The 21,342-nt window shown below is 34.6% G+C and overlaps 1 protein-coding gene across 5 annotated transcripts in view; it reads left to right on the forward strand.

Moving 5' to 3' along the window:
- Positions 1 to 21,342, forward strand: part of TMEM67 (transmembrane protein 67) — a 153,400-nt gene that overhangs the window by 72,623 nt on the left and 59,435 nt on the right. For 4 of the 5 annotated variants that reach the window (XR_013178340.1, XM_077167206.1, XM_077167204.1 and 1 more), the window contains 13 exons: positions 2,169 to 2,225; positions 3,321 to 3,419; positions 5,229 to 5,327; positions 5,553 to 5,639; positions 6,778 to 6,877; positions 6,970 to 7,109; positions 8,426 to 8,566; positions 12,080 to 12,160; positions 12,851 to 12,967; positions 15,028 to 15,144; positions 15,250 to 15,354; positions 16,067 to 16,169; positions 20,321 to 20,463. Coding sequence is in view for 4 of the 5 variants with exons in the window: in XM_077167206.1 (XP_077023321.1) it covers positions 2,169 to 2,225; positions 3,321 to 3,419; positions 5,229 to 5,327; positions 5,553 to 5,639; positions 6,778 to 6,877; positions 6,970 to 7,109; positions 8,426 to 8,566; positions 12,080 to 12,160; positions 12,851 to 12,967; positions 15,028 to 15,144; positions 15,250 to 15,354; positions 16,067 to 16,169; positions 20,321 to 20,463 (1,389 nt within the window). In the remaining variant the exon portion in view is untranslated. The remainder of the gene's footprint in view (positions 1 to 2,168; positions 2,226 to 3,320; positions 3,420 to 5,228; positions 5,328 to 5,552; positions 5,640 to 6,777; positions 6,878 to 6,969; positions 7,110 to 8,425; positions 8,567 to 12,079; positions 12,161 to 12,850; positions 12,968 to 15,027; positions 15,145 to 15,249; positions 15,355 to 16,066; positions 16,170 to 20,320; positions 20,464 to 21,342) is intronic. The other variant, XM_077167205.1, reaches the window with a different exon arrangement.

Genomic DNA, 21,342 nt, shown 5'->3' on the forward strand with positions numbered 1-21,342 from the left:
TATATAATATATACAGTGGTATGCTTGATGGTGCCCTGTAGCTTTCTTAGGCTATTTTTGCTTTTTGTAATTCTTTTGTCTTTCTTCTCCTCAGCCTGACTTAATCGTCATATCTTTGAGTTCACTGATTCTTTTGTCAGCTCCAGTCTGCTGTTGAAACCCTCTAGGGAGTTTTTTATTTCAGTTACTGTGGTCTTTGACTCCAGAAATTGTTTGCTTCCTTTTTAACATTTTTATCAAGATTCTCATATTGTTAATTCATTGTTTTCCTGATATCCTCTAGTATTTTCCTTCATGTCATTGAGTATTTTGAAATTAACTTTTTTATGTCTTTGTCCAGTATGTCCACAATCTGGCCTTCTCTGTTGACATTTTCTGGAATTTTCCTCTATTCCTTTGGATGGACCATCATTTCCTGTTTCTTTGTCTTGTAATCTTTTGTTGTACATTACAATGTTAATTCAGGGCCCTATTCCCTCAAATGTCTGTTTCTTGAGTTTATAACTACTGAGTCATATGACAGAGATTTTCTCGAGTGTTAGAAGGTAGTTGTTCTAGTTTGCTAGCTGCTGGAATGCAACACACCAGAGACGGATTGGCTTTTAATAAAAGGGGATTTATTTTGTTGGTTCTTCAGAGGAAAGGCAGCTAACTTTCCACTGAGGTTCTTTCTTACGTGGAAGGCACAAGATGGTCTCGGCTGGTCTTCTCTCCAGGCTCCTGGGTTCCACCAACTTTCCCCGGGGTGACTTCTTTCTGCATCTCCAAAGGCCTGGGCTGAGCTGCAAGTGCTGAGATGAGGAATGCCGAGCTGCTAGGCTGTGCTACATTGCATTCTCTCATTTAAGCACCAGCCAATTAAGTCAAACATCATTCATTGCAGCAGACACGCCTCCTAGCCGACTGCAGATGTAATTAGCAACAGATGAGGTTCATGTACCATTGGCTTGTGTCTGCAGCAACAGAACTAGGTATACTCACCTGGCCAAGTTGACAACTGAATCTAACTAACACAGTAGTAAAACCAAGCAAACCCAAGCAAGAAGCATGTTTCACCATCTTTTAAAATTGGCTTTTTGTTGACTGGTGCTGTCCTTTAGAGTTCAGTTCTCCTACCAGGAAGGTCAGCTCAAGGTGAATACAAAGTCCAGGGTCCTCCCTGTCTTTTCAGGGTCTGTATGTTGTCCAGGGCTTATGCTTGCTAGTGACTTTAGGAGTTCCCTGTTACAGGAATTTGAATGCCCCCACTATTTCCCAGGAAACAGACCCCTTCCCTCTCCTGGGTGTTCTACCTGTAGGATTTAAAGCAAGCAAGCCGTTTCCCAAGCTGCCCACCTCAGTTGTTTCTTATGTTGCTTTCATTATCACAAGCTGTTTTTGCCTAAGGGCAAATTCTGGTAGCAGAACATGACACCAGAAGAATCTCCCAAGTTACTCTTTCCCAGCCAGAATAAGGCCACATACACACAGAGGGAGTGTTTGCTGGCTCCAAACTGCACTTGGGAGTAGATGAGGGAGGGCCAGGAAAGTGCCAAGAGCTTCACCCACAGCTCCCCAAAGCCATGCTTTCTTGATTTGACCTCTGCCCAGCTAAACAACCCTTCAACTGCCCTCTGCGGCTCTGAGAAAGCATTACCACCTTTTAAGTCTTGCAGCTTTGTTCAGCACAGGTTGAAACAGTGGATATCCTCAGAGGCAGGGCTTCAGTTACCTGAAGTAGCTAATCAGAAGCAAAGCTCAGCAATCAGACTTTATCCCCCTTTTCCCTGATCTTGGGAAAATAGTGGTATTTATGTCCCTTCCTGACAGCTGTAAGCTATACCAGGGGCTAGACCCCTCTGCTGCCTACTGTGAGACTGGGGGATGGGTGATGGTAACCAATGCATAGAGAGAGCAGTTCAGTGGTATTACCAGCCTCTTCATTCCCTGAATGCTACACAGTATTCACCTAAGACTCCAGAGTTTCAAAATAGTTTATTCAGAAACTTCTTATCTGTTTAATAGTTATTCTGGTGGAGGGGCTGATTTGTGGAGCTTCTCATTCTGCCATCTTCCCACAATTTCTCTAACTTCCTCTCCAAAATTGTCACTGTTATTGTTTTTAAGATAAATGTAGGTTTGTGTTATAAAATTTCAGTATGGCTAATTTGATTTTTTCTAAATATCAGGTTTCTTTCTCAGTCATCTATGAAATGAATCAAGGAGAGGCACATGTCCAGACAGATGTAAGTTCATTTTAACCTGTTAAACTATTTATAGTATGCTTTTTAATTTAAAAAGAACGAACTAGATTTACAGAAAACTCACCAGAATAAGTACAGAAATTTCCCATGTATCTTCACCCAACCTTCCCTAAGGTTAACATCTTAAATAACTGTAGTGCAGTAATCACAATCAGGAAATTAATATTGAAATTAAAGTTAGTAGATTAACTAGTCTATATACTATTTGAATTTCACCAGTTTTTCCTTTATCATCCTTTTTTTTCTGTTTTGGGACCCAATCCGGAATCCCACATTGCTTTTAACTTCCCTTCTCTTTAGTGTCCTTCAATCTGTGACAGACTGAAGGTCTTTCTTTGTCTTTCATGACTTAGTACTTTTGACAAATACTGGTCAATTATTTTGTAAAATGACCCTTGACTTGGGCTCTCCTGATATTTTCCCATGATTAGTTTGAGTTCATGTAGTGTTAGCAAAGATCATAGAGATGATGCTGTGCCCTTCTTAGTGCATCATATCAGGAGGTACATGTTGTCAGTGTATCTTATTATTGGTGGTGTTAACTTTGATCACATGGGTAAGATGATGTCTGCACATTTCTCTTACTGTTGTTTTTCCCTATGTAATCAATTAGTATCTTCTGGGGAGATGCTTTGAGACTATGCCGATGTTCTGTTTCTTATCACTCTTTTGCCCTATAATTTTAGCATTCCTTGATAATTCTTGCTTGCAAAAAGTATTGCTGAATTCTTTACCTTATGATTTTCTTTTACACCATTCCTTCTGTGTTAATTAATTGGAATTCTGTTATAAGGAGGAGTTGTCCCTTCTCCTCTATTTATTTATCTGTTCAATTGATTATTTAAATCAGTATGACTTATGAATTTTTATTTTATTCTAGTGGTTATAATCCATTACTCTTTATTTCTCTTGTTCAGATTGTTCCAGATTTAACCATTGAGAGCTCCTTTAACGTGGCTCCTGTGTCCTTTCCACATGACCCCATTATTTTTTGAACACTTCTTGACTTTCTATTTGCAGTATTTTTGAACATTTGTAAGAGAAGTTTATAAATCTAAAATATTCTTTTTTTTTCAGATTGCTTTGGGTGTATTAGGTGGGCTAGCTGTTTTGTTGTCTCTTTTGAAGACCGCAGGGTGGAAGAGGCGCATTGGGAGTCCCATGATTGATTTGCAGGTATGACCTTAGGAGTTTTTATATTATATTTTTATCTTTTAACTATTCTGGATTCTTCTCAGAAGATAAGCAAGAAGATAGGTAAGAATGGTACCTTAAATTTCTCTGAGGTTTACAAGTAGGAGAGGTATTGCTAGGCTATAAGGTATATTCATACCTCATTGCCTTCCCACGTTGCCATAGATCAGAGTACATGCCCACCAGCAATGTTGTCCTTGTTTCCATACATTTTCACCTACGCTTGGTATTTTTCCAGCCTTTTGATTTTTGCCAGTCTGGTGATGGAAATTAGTATCTCATTGTTGATTTGACTTTCATTTCTCTGATACTCTTTGTGTATTTGTTAATCATTTGGGTTTCTGCTTCTGTGAATTTCTTGTTTATATCCCTCACCTATCTTTCTATTAGCTTTCCAGTTTTTTTTTTTGTTTATTTGGAGTTTCTTGTATATTCAAAATATGAATCTCATTTTGGTTTTTGATGTTGAAATATCTTCTCCAAATATGTGACCATCTGTTATTTTTAATCTGCATTGTTTTTTGTTTAACATAAATTATTTTAATATTGTCACATTTGAATACTTTTTCATGTAAGGCATGTGTTTTTAGGATCTTGTTTAGGAAGACCTTCCCTATCCCAACATCATAAAGATGGTCTCCCACATTTTATTCTATTCACATTATAGCTTTACTACTCATTTAATCTGTTCTTGTGTCTGTTTTTGTTTTTATTTTCTACTGACATTTATTGGATACTTAACTATGTGCCAGATACTTTTTTAAGGTTTAAGTGTATAATTCATTTACTCCTCCTAATAGCCCTACGAAGTTGGATATTTTTTTTCTTTACATAGAAATTGAAATTGAGACAGAGAGTGAGTAAATTTTTGAGTCATTTAATTTTTGTAAAAACCTAGTAGTAGATATTCTTTCCATTTTGCTAGTGAAAAACCTGAGAAAGGCTATAGTAGCTTGTTCATGCCAGAATATCTTCCTGACTCCAAAGCCTTTGTGCTAAGGAATCAGAGGAGGGAGTTCTATTTACTGTTTAGCATAGTTGAGAAAAATTAAGTTTAAGCCAGGTTGTCTGTTCATTCAATAGCTAGTCACTGAGAACTTACTGTGTATGTGCCGGGGACTCTACCAGAGACTGGGGCATGTGATTGTAAGCAAGGACAGACATGGTCTCGTTTAAAGAGTTTGCTATAGAGAAGGGGGAAATAATATTTAGTAAAACAATGCCCATTTCATTCCATAAAGTTTTTGATATGAAAGTGTGGAATGGTTAAGCCTTGGGTAACTGGTTAAACTGGCAGATGAGGCTAGAAAGTTAATTTTGGTTAATGTTGTGAAGGATTTGTTTGTCAGGAATTTATATTTTATTCTGTAGTTAGTGAAGAGTTAATACCTTTTTTTTTTTTTTTAGAGTCGTACCTTTTTAAAAAGGGGTTTGAGATAATCCAGTTTACATTTTGGAATGCTACCTCTGGTGATAGTAAGGAGAATAGATTAAGGTAGGAGAATTCCAAACTAGGAGAAAATTAGAAAACAGTTCCAACAGTTTCAAGTAGTAAAAACTAAAAAGGACTTGAAAAAGAAGGTATTTAGGGGATAGACCAAAAGGTAAAGATCAGAAAGGTATTTAGAGATGGACTCAATTGGTATTTGAAACTGGGAGATACATGAATACATAAAACAAGACTTCAGATTTGAGAAACTGTGGATAATATGTCATTAAAAATGGTAATTTAAATAGAATCTAATAACTTTAGCAGCTCTGACACATTTTTTTTTTTTTTTTACTTTGCAGACAGTTATGAAATTTTTGGTGTACTATGCTGGCGATCTGGCCAATGTTTTCTTTATCATCACAGTGGGAACAGGTTTTTATTGGCTTATTTTTTTCAAAGTAAGTGAATTTCTGAATTTAACCTGAATGCCAAAGCCTGAATATTCTCTTCATAAAGGAACTATTTTTATTTGGAGGCATTTCTGATCAAGAGTATTGAGGCAAATGTGAAACCCACCATTATTTTTTGAGTGTATCGCCACTCTTTTACACTTTCTTTGGTTATAAATTGTGCTTAGTAAAAACTTTGTATGACCATATTTAACCAAATAATTTGTATTGTAGGCACAGAAGTCTGTCTCTGTTTTGTTACCAATGCCGAATCAAGAAGAAAGTTTTGTTACTTATGTGGGATGTGCTTTTGCTATGAAGGCAAGTTTTTAAAGGACAGTAATTGCATTTAAAAGGCCTGCTGATAAACCTATAAGTCTTTAAATTAAAATGCTTTCAAAATCTTTGATGTAAAATTTACTTTGGTTTTGAAAGAAAGCATGAATTATTTTATTTTATATGGAAAATCTACTTTTATCTATAGTAGATAGCTCATTCTGAAAATCTGCCTAAAGTAATTTTTTGCAAAAAGCCATGTTTTGTTATAAACATGAGTTGTAGCTAATTTGATAAAATGGTATTTCAGTATATGACTTTCTTCTTTGAAAAAGAATGATGCATTCATAATGGGGACAAAATGCCTTCAGGCATGAATTTTTTCTCTGTTAATTGAGGGTAAAATGTACCATTCAGGGTAAAGTGTTGAAGTCTTAGGAGTCTTGGAAGCTCTTTTCTCTGTTACCCTATTCCTTTCCTCTTCTTCCTCCCAACTGTCTAAAACCCTTTACTTGTCTCTGTGGTAGCATTCATCCCATTGTATTGTGATTATTTGGTGTCTGCTGTTCCCACTGAACTGTTAGATCTTTGAGGAGAGAAAACATCCCATACTTAGATTTTTAGCCTTTGTTTGATCAATAATCCATGTACTAGGAAGAATGACTCTGTTTATACATACTACTGTAAATGAAAAAGATGTTTTTCAACAAAACATTTTTAAAAATCAGTATCAGAGTTGGGGAAAAAAAAGATGAGAGCACCTGAAAACTTTACATGGAAAGCAAATTACAGCTGAAAAATGTCTTTACTTATAAAGAATGTCAGATGTTCTAGAAACAAAGTGTGCTTCTGGAAACCTTGGGGAAAGAGAGTCAACTATGCTAGGGACCCCATGTGTCAGGATAAAGTAGAATGTATCCTTTTTCCATAGTTATAAATAAAGATGGAGGAAGGGATGGAGAATTAATATGTATATGAAAATTCTGTGAATTTGGTAATACCACAGTGTTTGGTGAGCTTCGAGTGGTCCCCTGATGGTAATTCAACTGCATGTGAAGTCATTTGTGAAAAATATACGTGCTAGTGATTAGAGTACATTTGTTTCATAAAAAATCAATATTGTTTTCATAAGCAGGCTTAGTGCTGATTCTTTCCTAAGTGTTTTATTGTTTGTCATTCTCAGGCTCTGCAATTTTTGCATAAACTCATATCTCAGATTACCATAGATATATTTTTTATTGACTGGGAACGACCTAAAGGAAAAGTTCTTAAAGCTGTTGAAGGTAATATATAACCATTTGTACCAAAATTCTTTTACTACCCTTGCAGAACAAAGATGGTAAAACCCCTTTACTCATTTTATCTCCCTAACCAGGTGAAGGTGGTGTACGCAGTGCTACTGTTCCTATAAGCATATGGAGAACATATTTTGTAGCAAATGAATGGAATGAAATTCAGACTGTGAGAAAAATTAATCCACTCTTTCAAATACTTACTGTCCTCTTCTTTTTGGAGGTATAAACTAGTTGATGTAATTGTATGCAATTTATTGGTAACTCATAAGTGCTAACATAATTCCAGCTCAGTTGTCATGTCAGTGGAAGAGTTTCTAAAAGCCAAGATACTTTTATCATGCTATTAAAATGGAGTAGCTTTTAAACCACTGGTTTGTATCAGAATCTCCTTGGGGAGCTTTTGCAAAATATATTTGCCTGACCTCACCCTTAGAGATTATGTTTGATTCAGTAGTTCTGAGGTGAGCCTAGGTACCTGTATTTTGTGAATGCCCTCTGTGCTCCCCATGATTCATCTTCTCACCCCTACAATAGAACCACTATACTTTTCAACAAATTATCGTTGAATACCTACTGTGGACTGCATTCTGTGCTAACTGCAGGGGCTACTACAGAACAAAACAATGCTGGATAATCCTTATGAGACATTTCCAGTTACTTCATGGATCTGATCAGAATTATTAAGTGAAGTATTCACTTAATACTTGGAAACATGGAAACTGTTTATGTGTCAGGTTTTCTTAGAAATAGGCTACTTAAATAAAATTAGATATGAATTATTAACTCTTATGTGTGTTTACCTTTCTTCTCTCCCTCCCTTCTTCCCTCTCTCATTTTCCCATTCCCTTCCTCTCTCTTTTTTTTAAGCTAAGAGAAAAATTTGTGTATCTCCAGTCATTTAAATTATACAAGCAATACTTAAACCAAGTTCATTTAAGTTAATGCTTTTAAAAGATATAAGGTGTTACATGAAAAAAAGTTTTACAGTCAATTAAATTTGGAAAACACCAGATTTAGTAAAGTCAATAAAGTAGATTCTTTTACTGTAAGACTTATTTTATGATGGATGGGAGGCATAGTGGTGACCAACATATCTAACCATATCTTCCTTTTATCAAAGAAGGTATCTTCTTTTGAAAACTACTGTTGTAAGGAATAAAACATTTGACATAGTGCCTAGCACATGCTAAATGCTAATGAAATACTAGTTGTTAGTTTAACTCATTGAAAGTTTACTGAAGAAAGGTTTGTTCTCTTAATGGAAATTCTTTAGTTACATTGCTCTGTTGGTATGTACACTTATATGGTAATATGTGACCGTTAGTCACATTCAGGAGAATACTAAATGAACTAAATATTTATAATTAAAATATTAAATAATAATGATTTTATCTAGATTTTCTACTGTTTGTACAAGCCTTAATATTTCGTAGGTTTTTCAATGTGAGGAGTAGGGAGGAGTGTCTCATTTTCATTCTAGAGGAGTTTCCTTTATTGATGTTTGTTTAAATTATTATTTTTTCCTTTTTACTCCAGGTTGTGGGATTTAAGAACTTAGCACTAATGGACTCATCCTCTAGTCTTTCCAGAAGTCCATCTAGCTACATAGCTCCGTATAGCCGCATTTTGAGATATGCAGTGTCTACTTCTCTTTGGCTAGTCATTGGCAGTATACAGGTAACAAGAGATTACACTTTTAAACAACATTGCCCCTCTACATTTATAACTCTATTTACATATTAATTACCCTCAAATACTAATGATCACCTGATTTCTATAGCAGAAAGAAGTGACAGTGACAATAATAGCGAATAACTAATTCTTATATAATGTTATAAGCTAGACACAGAACTATTTAATTGCTTTACAAGTATTAACCTAAGCTTTATAACATCCCTCAAAGATAGGTTCTTTGTGACTGTGTGATTGTGAAAACCTTGTGACTGACACTCCCTTTATCCACTATATAGACAGATGAGTAGGAAACCAAAGTCAAAAAATAAATAATATGGAGGAATAAGGGATGTTCTGAGTGTTCTTTTTTATTTTTATTTTTATTCTTATTTTAATTTTTTTTGGAGTAATGAAAATTCAGAAATTGACTGTGGTGATGAATACACAACTATATGATGATTCTGTGAAACACTGTACACTTTGGATGATTATATGGTATGTGACTTTATCTCAATAAAATTGCATTAAAAAGAAAAGATAGGTTCTGTTAGTATTCTTATAGTACATATGAGGAAACTTGGGCTCACAGAAGTTTAAATCACTTGCCCAGACTCATTGTAACTAGTAATAAGCAGAGCTAGGATTCAGTCACAGGCCATCTGATTTCAGTGTTCATGTTCTTATGACTAGTGCAGCTCTCCACCTAGAGCCATACAGTCCCCACCTGAGTGAGTCATCTGTGGACAAAGGTGGAGCCAACCAACCCACCCAAATGTACTCTGTACCACCAGGCAGTGCCCTGGACAGAAGGGAGGGTAAGAGGAAGAGTCCTGGACAAGAAAGGGGGAGGGGAAGGAAGTAAAGCTAATCTATAAAAACAAATGGCCACGTGCCTCTCTCCCTCCATCTTGTTTTTCTAATGAGAGTGCTCACATGTTCTCTTACATGTATGTTTAATAAATTTCCTACCTACTTGCTCTACAGAGTCTCCAGCTTTCTGGTCATAGAACAGACTCTGTTTAGTTTATATGTAACAACACAGATGGCTAAGCCATCTTTCCTCTTCTTTTTGAAATATGACTTATTGTTTATATTTAATTATATATCATAAATGTCATTCAAATTATCAGTACTCCTCCAGGAAATTTCTTTGAAATTCTTGCTGAAATGTCTGAAACTAAAAAAATCTTCCCAGCCTCAAGTCCCATAGCTCTAGTGGAGTATCTTTTCTATGCTTAGCTACTTCCCTTATCTTTGCAAAGCTTAAAAGGTAGAAAGGGAGGGAGGGAAGGAGGAAGGAGCTAAAACAATTAACTATAATGTTTACACATCTTTCTCTTGCTTCTGTGCATTCTTATGAAGGAAAATAAATTTTTTGTTTGAGTAATAATTTATTTAACTTTTGGCATCAGCAAATGAAGGGTTTTCTAAAGAGACCAGGTTAAATTTCCTAATATCCGGCTAAAACAGCTGATTTTGAAGATATACTTAGGATTGATTCCCTTTGAGTGCGCTTAATCCAAGAGTTGGATCCAGGTGGTAATCTATCACCTGAGAATAAGATTTTTAATTTATATTTATTTTGAATTGGTAAGACTTGTTCAAACTTGAAATTTCAGAGCTATAGCTAGAGTGAAATGGTTTGACAACCAGAGATGGAAGATAAACAGAGATTAGAATTTGAAATAAGATGGACTTAAAGAGTTTTGATGTTTATCATCAATATAATAGTAAAGAAATAATTTTTGTACCTATATTTTTGCACATATATTTCCTTTTATAGGTACAAAAATTATTTCTTTACTATTATATTGATGATAAACATCAACGCTCTTTAAGTCCATCTTATTTCATATACATATATTTTTGTGAAAATACCAGATTCAGCTAGGTGTAGAGAAATAAAAGGAATACCATCTGAAGCTTTTTATATTTGCTTAATATAACAAAGAAACCAAAATAGCAGTGATTGAAATAAAAGAATTTATCTCTCCCATAAAAAAGAAGAGCAGAAGTAGACCTGGCATGGTGGCTTGGTGCTGCCATCAGGACCTAGAAGCCTGTTTTCTGCTCTGCCACTCAGGGCTTTTACCTCCTGGTCCATAATGGCTATTGGAGTTGCTGGAGGGAGCAGGAAAGAGACAGGGGAGAAGGACTCATCTCTCTCCCTTCAAGAGCTTTTTCAGAAGTGCCATTCAAAAGAACTTAGTCCCATGCCCACACCCAGCTACACTGAGTCTTTCAGCTGGGCGAAAGTATACCCCACTCAAAGGAGGGCCCTGTTTCTAAGGAAAAGGGGGATATGATGTGATTGTTTGGCAGCAGCTAACTGTCTTGGGCCCCACCATCTAATCCTAGTTTCTTGTTTCTCACCTTGCTCTCAGTCGGATAGGAAAGCATTTCTCTCTTTGACACAACTCTAAGGTTATCAGTATTTATTCCTCAAATGTTCTTAAGACTTCCTTTAACAGCCTGTTATAGTTCTATTAATTTGTTTGAATGCCTCATGGTTCTAATTATAAGTTTAATTTTATTATTTTATTATTCACTCCTTTTTACCCCCAAAACCCAGCTTCTTCAACTTTTAAGTGGTGTGCTTTAATTAAACTTTGAATGTTGCTGTTTTCATGCTGACTTTAAAGAGATTAAAAAATAAAACTGTATATATAATGTTTTAGAAAGTGTTTTTAGTATTTGGCTGCTATAGATTCATTTATTCATTGACTTCTCTGAGTATATTTTACATCAGCACTGTGCTGAGCTCATGCATATGCTGTAATGAACAAGTTATAGATTATGACAAAAAGTGCTATGAAAAAAATCAACCAGAAAATAAGCTAGAGAGTATGTAGAGGTGGGGGAATAGTGGTTAGCATGAGGGGGACAACACAGCTAGCAGGGAAATCTTTAAGTAGTTTGGTTAGGAAACATGTTTCTCTGAAGCATAGCTGAGAAGGAAGGTTTAGGATGCAGACTAGGAAGATTTCCCTTTCTAGTATTCTTGTTAAGTTTAAGAAAACACTTGAAACCCTTTCATTTGAATAGTTAACACATCAGTAGTTGAAATACAGTACTTAGCACATTCTTTTTATGTGCTACTCTGTCAGAGAAGACTAATTTTAGAAAAGCAGCAACTTTTCCAAATGCCTTTTGGAATTTATGAGAATGGCAAAATTGCAGAACCAGATATAAATTGGGCCATTAATATATTGGTTTATCCTAAATTTTAAAAAATTTTCCCCCTTCTTCTTCTTCTTTGTTTGTCCTACTTTGATGACTCATAAAACCTATTTAAATTCAAAGTAGCCTCCCTCAATGCATTTTAACACAATTCCAAAATCTTTCTTCTTTTGACAGAATCAGAAATGACAAGTAGAATTTTATCTTACAGAAGCCATTAGAGAGCCACTGTGATCTTAGTTGGAATTTCTTTCTTTTTAAGAGACTGCACTATGGCTATAAAAGAAAATTAAAAACCTAAAAGCTAATAAGCATTAACTTGGCTTAATGTTTCAGATCTTGTTCTTTGCTGCCTTTTATGAGCGGTTCATAGAAGATAAAATTCGACAGTTCGTAGATTTATGTTGTATGAGCAACGTAAGTTCTTTCTGACTTTATTTTGGAACTGTTATTTTTCCCTTTATAAAGGTCATGAGTACATTAAGAGAGGTCTTTAAAGTGATTTGCTTTGATTGGATTTTTAGTCTTACTTTTCCACTGGTTAATTCCAGAGGTAGTTCTAATCAGCTACAAGTTAATACTTAACTGCCTTAGTTTTTTCTACTTTATTTGCAGTTTTTTAATTATGAATTCCTTATGCGCTGAAATATTTCAGCCCGGGTCACTGAAAGATTTTCATATGTCAGCCCTATTTCTTCCTTTCTTGGAAAATATCTTTAATCACCCTTCCATCAACTTTTTTTTTTTTTTTTTTTTTTTTTTTAAAGGAAAGACAGAGAGAAGGAAGGAAGGATAGAAGGAAGGGAAACATTTTTAAACATTTTCTTGTTTTATTGTATTCTGTTTCTCCGTTTTTGTTACATGGGCTGGGGCCGGGAATCGAACCGAGGTCCTCCGGCATAGCAGGCAAGCACTTTGCCCGCTGAGCCACCGCGGCCCGCCCCCTTCCATCAACTTTTAAAAATCACCTTAGTTCCCTCTTCATATATTTTCCAAGAATTCAACTGTCATTATTTAGGAAGAAGGGAAACAATTTTAAGAAAATCTTAATATTTTCTTGTTTTGCAGATGAGTTTCTAATTGCTTCTTTTTCTTCTCTTTTTATAGATATCAGTGTTTCTTTTATCCAATAAATGTTTTGGGTATTATATTCATGGTAGATCAGTACATGGGCATGCAGATACCAATATGGAAGAAATGAATATGAATCTTAAAAGAGAAGCGGTATGAATGTATTTTACATCTTTTAGTTTTTAAGTTGAGAGTTTCTTTTTCTTAATCTAGGATTTTATAATAGGACTTTTTAAAAATCTTCACTGATCACTTTTCAGAGTTGCTAGGGTATCAAGTCATTACTTTGATCATGGCTTGGTTGCTAGAGAAAGAATCAAATTTGTTTCTCCAATTCTTAGATGAACTGCATTTCAGAGTAGCCAAATAATTCTTGAGGGAAAATTCCTCAGCATAGAGGAAAGTAGAAGGAATTATAAGTTAAAAAAATCACCCTTTTGCAATGCTTAATGTATTAATAAATCTAGGCTATAATCATCAGTGGATGCTGAACCCACTGCAACATCCCCTTAAGGGATATTGACAGTGAACTTCATAGTGATATAAAGTTTTATATCATCTTTATAATGATGGATCAGGTTGACATAGTCTGAATACACTGAATTAATCTTACTATAAGTAAAAATGGGAAAAAAATGACATATGTGCTTCCTGTTTGAAACAGTAGGAAGTATGTAACATCACGCATAAAGTTTTCTTGCCAAAAAAAATTGAATATAATCAAACCTTGAGATCTAATCACCAATTTAAAGGAAATACTGGGAATAAAAAGATAGTTTAAATAATGCCACAAGGAAGCAATCAGCCAGATCCAGAATGTAGGATGTCTCACAGAACACATAACCCACTGTTCCCAGCAGATCAATGACATGAAAAGAAAGAGTGATGGCAGTGGTGTCAGAGGAAACATTAAGAAGTGAGAGAGATTTAAGAAACAAAATAATCATATGCAATATGTGGACTTTGTGTGGCTCCTGATTCAAACAACTAAGTATTAAAAACATCTTTGAAAAGAATCTAGGGAATTTAATGTACTAAATGTTAGATTATATTAAGGAATTATTAATTTTCTTAAGTGTGGTAATACACATGGTGATTATGTAGGTTTTTTAAAGTCCTTGTTAATAAACGTTATATACTACATATTTATAGATGAAACGATGTGGTGTTTAGGGTTTGCTTTAAAATATTCCAAAGGAAAAAAATTGGGGGAAGATAAATGGATAAAGTTGGTAAAATGTTGATGATTATTGAAATTGGCTGATGGGTGATTTATTATTCGCTCTACTGTTTACATTTGAAAACTTAATAAATTTTAAAGAGAAAAAATATATTTAAGAGTGAAAACCAAGAGGATTTCATGATTAAGCGGTATTCCTATGACTTGTAAAGTTTAAAACATGATAATGGCATAGTAAAGGACCATTTAATGCATTAAGCTGCATAGATGTGTTAACTTTTAGAAATTACATATGAATTGAAAAGTTAAATATAAAAAAAATGAAACCATAAAAACCCAGAAAAGAATATCTCAGATTGGAAGATGCTTCTAAGCATAAAGAATAGAAAGCATCACAAAGAGAATATTAATTGATTTTGCTTCATTAATGTAACGTTTGCATATCAAAATATCATAAGATTAAAAGACAGCAAAATAAGGTAGAATGCTTGTAACAAATATGACAAAGATATTGATAACAATATGGAAACTCACAAATCCCCATATATCACAACTGTTTATTGGAATTAATTAAGGAAGTGTTTAAAAAGTATTTAGAAAGCAAAAATGATGATTTACAATTATAAAAGTAATTAATTCTAAGACTAGACTTCCTGGCATGCATTAAAGAACATTAACGTTAATTGTAAAGAAATCTGAGAATGTCAGTGTATAATGAACTTAGTATGAGGTTTTTTTTTTTTTTTTTTTGAAGTAGAGCAGGGTAAGAAGGATGATATAAAAACCTGGAGGGAAATATGGTAAGTCAAAGTCGAAAGTAATAAGACCTGGGGCGGGGGTGGGGCGTAGGGTGGGGAATTTTGGATAACATTAGAATCGCTTTCTCTCAAGGTATTTCAATATAGTTGCAGTTAGCTTCAGAATCTTGTAATGTGAGATACTAACTAAAAAATGCTATGGGTTTTTTTTGTTTGTTTAAGATGGACAAAATTTTTATAATCTTGCTCTTGCTTTAAATTCTTTAACTTTTCAGGAAAATTTATGTAGTCAGAGAGGGTTGGTGCCCAACACAGATGGTCAGACTTTTCAGATTGCGATTTCTAGCCAGATGAGACAACACTATGACAGAATTCATGAGACACTAACAAGGGTTTGTATACAGTACAGTTCAAATATGTTTTGCTGATATTTCATGTTATTTAAATATAAGAACATAAGACATATTGCATTTATTCTTATCTCTTCTTCACATTAGAAAAATGGCCCTGCTAGACTGTTGAGTTCATCAGCAAGTACTTTTGAGCAGAGTATAAAAGCATATCATACCATGAATAAATTTCTTGGCTCTTTCATCGATCATGTATGTATGTCAGCATTTATATTTGAGCTAGAATCAAATGCAGTTTTTAAAAAGTTAAGTGGGAATTTCAGTTGCATCTTTAATCAACCTAGGGAATGAACTTAGAACCCTTTTTTGGCTGTCAGTTTTAATACTGAGGAATGAGATTTTTAAAAAAGATATTTCTAAGCATTTACATACCATGGCTCAGGAACAGAGTTAGGTTATGTAAGAATAAGGTAAGGTTTCAGGTGTCCAGTCACAAAACTGTGATTCACTTAAAATATATCTTACTGGAATTTTGTTAGCCAGTTGCCAAAATATTAGGGATCGGGCAGGCCATGGTGGCTCAGCAGGTAAGAGTGCTTGCCTGCCATGCCTGAGGACCCGGGTTCGATTCCCAGTGCCTGCCCAAGTTAAAAATATTTATATATATTAGGGATTTATTTTATTATTTAATTCTTTCATGTTATTCTCTGATTGTATCCCCCAAAATTGCTTGTTGTGAGTTGATTTTTAGTATCTCTAGCCTTAAATACCACTGTAAGTATTTAAAATTAAGACATTCTTAAAGAGAAGTTTGTTTTAAAGCCCAGTGAAATACATTCAGTCTTTTTGAAGAACAGACTTTTTGTGCATATTATTCATTTTTCATTTTTTCGCATTCTTATTTTACATTAATCAGAAAGCATTTATTTCACTGCTGTTTTTGAAATGACTCTTTTTTGGTTAGGTACACAAGGAAATGGACTACTTTATAAAAGACAAGTTGCTTCTTGAAAGAATTCTTGGAATGGAATTTATGGAACCAATGGAGAAAAGCATCTTCTACAATGGTATCCTTCCAATTATTTTAATAAACTTGACTATCTTTTTCACAGTTTAGGGGAAAAAGTGATTTTTTTAATTCTATAATTTTAAATAAAACAAAGGAAACATAAAAAACTCAGTTAATCTCATGGAATAATAGTAGTTTTCTGTAGTGTTCTATTTTATTGTGTTACATAGCAGGAAACAATTATATAAGAGATAGTTATTTTACCAAAAAAAAAAAAAAGTCCAAATTGCAGAACCAGCAATTCCATTGAAGAGATAGTAAAACAAGTACACAAAATTCAGATTTTATTAGAATCTTCATTCAATGACAAGTTTATGAAATGCTTAAAAAATAGCATCATTTGTGACTAATCTTTAATCTCTAATTTCTCATTTTATCCGGTTCTTAAAAATTGCTGTTATTTGTGGCAGGAAGAGTGACCAAATCTTGTTTTTTACCATTTGAAAAGGAAGTATATATGTCATTTTGAGTGAGACAGATAGCCTATTATATGACTAGATAAGAGTAGAAATGATATAACCAACATGTTGACTTAGTTATCATTTATTTATCCATGCATTATGTGCCAGATGTTGTGCCAGTCCTAGGAAACACAACCATCTGTCCCTCAGGGGCTTTGTAGTAGACTATGGAGAATAGGCATGTGAAGAGTAAGTAGAGCAATGTTGGGATGAGAGTCTGTGCAGGTGCAGGTCACACTAGAAACAGAAAGACTAGAAAATCTAACCGGATGTGAGGAGAAGCCTGAAGAAGCAATACAGAGAAATTTGAACTGGGTCTTAAAAATTGGTAGGTGTATGTCAAGCAAGAGGGTCTAGGGAAAAGAGAGAGGTGAAGACATTCATGCAGAAGGAGAAAAGAGTCTTAGAAAAGTGTGAAAGGTGTATTATGTAAATGTGAATTTCATGAGAGAAGCCTGGTATGAAGTGGGACACAGTAAAAGAGATGCTTGAAAGATAAAGAAAGCAGAGATGAAATCCCAAAGGTCTTACCTGACCCCATTTTACCCTGCAGACCAGTAGTTTCTAAAAAAAGTTGTTTATTTTTGCCCCACAAGAGGTATGCAAGTTGATCCATTGAGATGTGGAAAGAAATGCTGAAATGTCTATTATATATTTACAATTGCATCATTCTTAATTTATATTTTTAACATTCATTTATAGTTATTACATATGGTAGTAACTAATAAAATATACCCCTTATGGGAGTGCATACCCAACATTTTATTCTGATAGGGGTGCATGATGAAAACAATTTGGAAACCATTGCCAATGAATATAGACATCATTAAAGAATATTAAGTGGGAATGGTTTGTAAATTGGAGTGATTACTCTGGCATTAGTATATATAGATTGGGTTAATGTATGCAAGACTATAGTGAGATAGGATAATTGTTAAGAACAGAGCTTTCAAAGCCATTCGAATTTAAAACCTGACTCTATTATTTACTAGCTTTGTGAAGTTGGGAAAGTTGCTTAACTTTTCTGCACTTTAATGTTCTCTATGCAAAATTAGGTGTAATCCTCTAAAAGTTGTAGCAGGGTTATCGTTTAAAGAACCTAGTAGAGTTACTTACATGGAGTAAGCACCCAGTAATGGGACATTGTTATGATTTCTTTATAATAATAAAACAATCAAATCTAGGCAACAGGTGATGAGAGCATAAGCTAAGGCAATAGCAGTGGGGATAAAGAAGCAGAAAGGATTGCTAGAGATGTTAAGGGAAAAATGGGGTAAGAGAAAGAGTAGTCAAAATTATCCAGATTTTCAGCTTATGTGACTAAGTGGTTTGGTGATACCTTTCACTAAGACAGAGGATGTAGATGGAGGATCAGATTTTGAGGGAAAGGGGATGAATTTGGTTTTGAATATATTGGATCTTGAGGTACGTTTGGGACATCTAGGAAGAGATATCCAGTAAGGCTTAAATGTAAAGGATCTTAGGAGGAAAGTAAAGGCAAGCAATAAGCTTGGGCATCATCATCAGATGACGCCAGTGCTGGAGCACTGGTAATGGAAGATTTCCCAGGGAAAGTGTGTAAAGCAGGCTTATTTATTTTTTAAAAATATAAATTATAGGTTGCATGGTTAGAATGCCCGACTTCCATGCAGGATATCTGGGTTCGATTCCTGGACCATGCACCCCCCCCCAAAAAATATATATATATATACACACACACACACAGAAATGCGTATTTTGTAAGGGCATAATTAAAAGCTCAGTGAATTTTCACAGACTGAATATGTCCCTGTAACTAGCACTTTGATCAAGAAAGAACATTACCAGGACCCGGAAGTTCCTTTCTATTAAACAGGAGTTCCTGGGTTGCCATGGGTAACTTCGTTGGTTCTCTGGACCTGAAGTTCTATGAAGATTTGTATATGTAACCCCCACCCCCACCTCACCCTGCTGGGGGTGTTCACCTTCCGGAAAGGACAACCCCACCCCCTTTGGGGAGTGAAGAGGAGAGGCCTTAGAACAGAATTTGAGTGGGCTGAGGAAGAATAGCCTATGAAAGAATCTGAGAAAGAGCAATTGAAGAGAGAGGTTGAGGACCACAGACAGGTGGTTACTGAAGAGTTTTAAGGAAACAGAATCATCCCATCCATATTCATTGCCACAGAGAGATCAGTTAAGATGAGGGCTAGAAATTTTCTAGTAGGCTTGTCATTTTGGTCATTAAAAACCTTTTCCAGAAAAGTTTCAGTGGAGTGCTAGGGCCAGAAACCTGATTGAAAACTGAGGGGGAGGTGAGGGAGTAAAGAGAATGTGAAGTTTTCTTTCAAGGAGTTTGGCTTTGAGGGAAAGAAAATAGACTTGTAACCAGGCATAGAGGCTTGATCAAGAAAAATGTTTTGTTTTTTTTCCATTTGTTTCAGTCTCATAAAAAAAATTATATTTAAGATGAAAAAATCTTAAGCATATTTAGAATTAATTGAAAAGAGCCAATCCAAAGAAAAATTTTAAAACCAGGGAAGGGAATAATATTTGATGCAGCAAAGACCCAGAAGAGACTAGAGCAGGAGGTGTGGGGCTTTATTCATGAGTATCATGAGTGCAGAAAAATGCCCAGGACCTGCCTTCTGAGTGTGAAGGGAGGGAGTGTTGAACTGTGTGTCAAGAGGCTGGAGACCTCAGTATGCTCTGGGATGCTGAGGGACAAAAGTTTCATTTATTGACAGTTGTGAGCAGGAGAGGGAACTAACCTGAGAAACATTAGCGGTGTTTCCTCTCAGAGCCTACATTAGTCCTCTTGAACGTTTTAATTTTAACCTTACATATTTTTGCCTAAATAGGCAAAATATTCACATAATTCAAAATTCAAATAGGAATAAAAAGCAGTATAATGAAAAGTCTCACTTCTATCTTATCTCTGCTACCCATTTCCTTTCCCCCTAAGCAATAAATGTTATCAGTTTTTTAGTTTTCATTTCCTGAGAAATTTTATGCAGAAATAAGAAAATGATTATCTATTTGTATATACATAGATATACATATACAGTAAGTTTGTGTATATATAGAAACAAATTATAGCACACTGTGAACAATTCTGAACCCTTTTTTAATTTATTTTTTTAATTGTTATTAATTAATTTTTTATTTAATTAATCTGAGATTAATTGAAATTAAAGGGTGTTCATTACCTGGTCTTTGAAAAGTATTGACTATTACTAAAATTCCTAGCAATTACTAACCCTTGGTGCTAATATTAAAACTAATTTTTTTTTTTTTTTTTGCATGGGCAGGCACTGGGAATTGAACCTGTGTCTCCTTCATGGCAGCTGCCTGCTGAGCCCCTGTGGCCCGCCCTAAAGGAAGGTTTTTTTTTTCCCCTCTTTTTGGCTTGTGCAGGCTCTAGAAATCAAATGCAGGTCTCCCTCCTGGCTGCAATAACTCTACTACTGAGCCACCCCTGCACTGCCCTTAAAACTACTTTTTATGAGCAGAGTTCCTTAGTTAGACTTAGGTTAGAAACGGATACCTTTTTAAAATTTTTGTTAGCCGTGAAATATTTGTTATATGTAATAATTAGTTTCTAATATGCTGGTTTTAAATATCCATATTTTACCAGAGAAATTTACCAGAGACTTATACTGTTTTTAAATTTCTTATTTTATCTTATAAATTCCTTTTTTTTTTTTAATAGATGAAGCCTATTCTTTCAGCAGTGTTCTATATTATGGAAACGAAGCTACTCTTCTTATCTTTGATCTCCTCTTCTTCTGTGTGGTGGATTTGGCTTGCCAAAATTTTATTTTATCAGCCTTCCTTACATACCTACAACAAGAGGTGAATTTTTAAATTATTCTGGGCTTCTTTTAAAATAAATATATTAAAAATAGATATTTTATTTTCTTTACAGAGAGTAACAGTGTCTACTTTTCACTAGGAATTTATAAAAATTTAAAATATAACTAACCCTGCCAAAAGAAGAAATAAAATTTCACTCACCCTTTTTCTATCACTGTGTCCTTTAGGTTCAGTGAAATACTGGGGTTTAGTGAAGAGTGTAAGTTCTTTGAGAAATATTGAAAGAAATCCAGTAGAGAAAACACTTAAGTCCTTAAATTGCTGATCTCTGAGATAAAGAATCCTATTCACCCTCTATACCAGATATTAATATAGTAAAAAAGCCCTGGAATTCCACCTCAGGACACAGCCACCAAAAAGCCTCTTTGTCTTATAACTGTCGTATATCCCCTACCCATGTGAACAAAAAGCAACTGCATGGATGGCTATGGAGCCTGAAATCAGTTTCAAGAAATGGCAAATCTGTTCTACTTGAAATATTGTTATTAATATAATCCAACTATTTTCCACAATGTCAAGGAAATATATGAGTCAGTTAGATATAATTTAATAGTCCATGATAGAAATCTATAATTGTGAACCAACCAACTCTGCCCCTAGCGTCTTTTGCTATTTCCATAGCTTTTAGAGCTAGAGGATACCTATTTAAAATAGGTTTGGTATTACTAATTAATAAAATATATCCTAAATAGGAATATACACTTCTTTGATTTTATGAAAAATAATAGTTGTTGAGTCTTTATTTAAAACTTTGTCTATTACCATGGAATTCAGATATATGAGAGAAGAAGATAGTTGAATGAATTAGCTAATTTAATCTTGATATGAAATTTTCATTAATGTGCATATTTAACTTTC

This window comes from Tamandua tetradactyla, chromosome 6 (assembly GCF_023851605.1).
Source record: "Tamandua tetradactyla isolate mTamTet1 chromosome 6, mTamTet1.pri, whole genome shotgun sequence".
Lineage (NCBI taxonomy): Eukaryota > Metazoa > Chordata > Mammalia > Pilosa > Myrmecophagidae > Tamandua > Tamandua tetradactyla.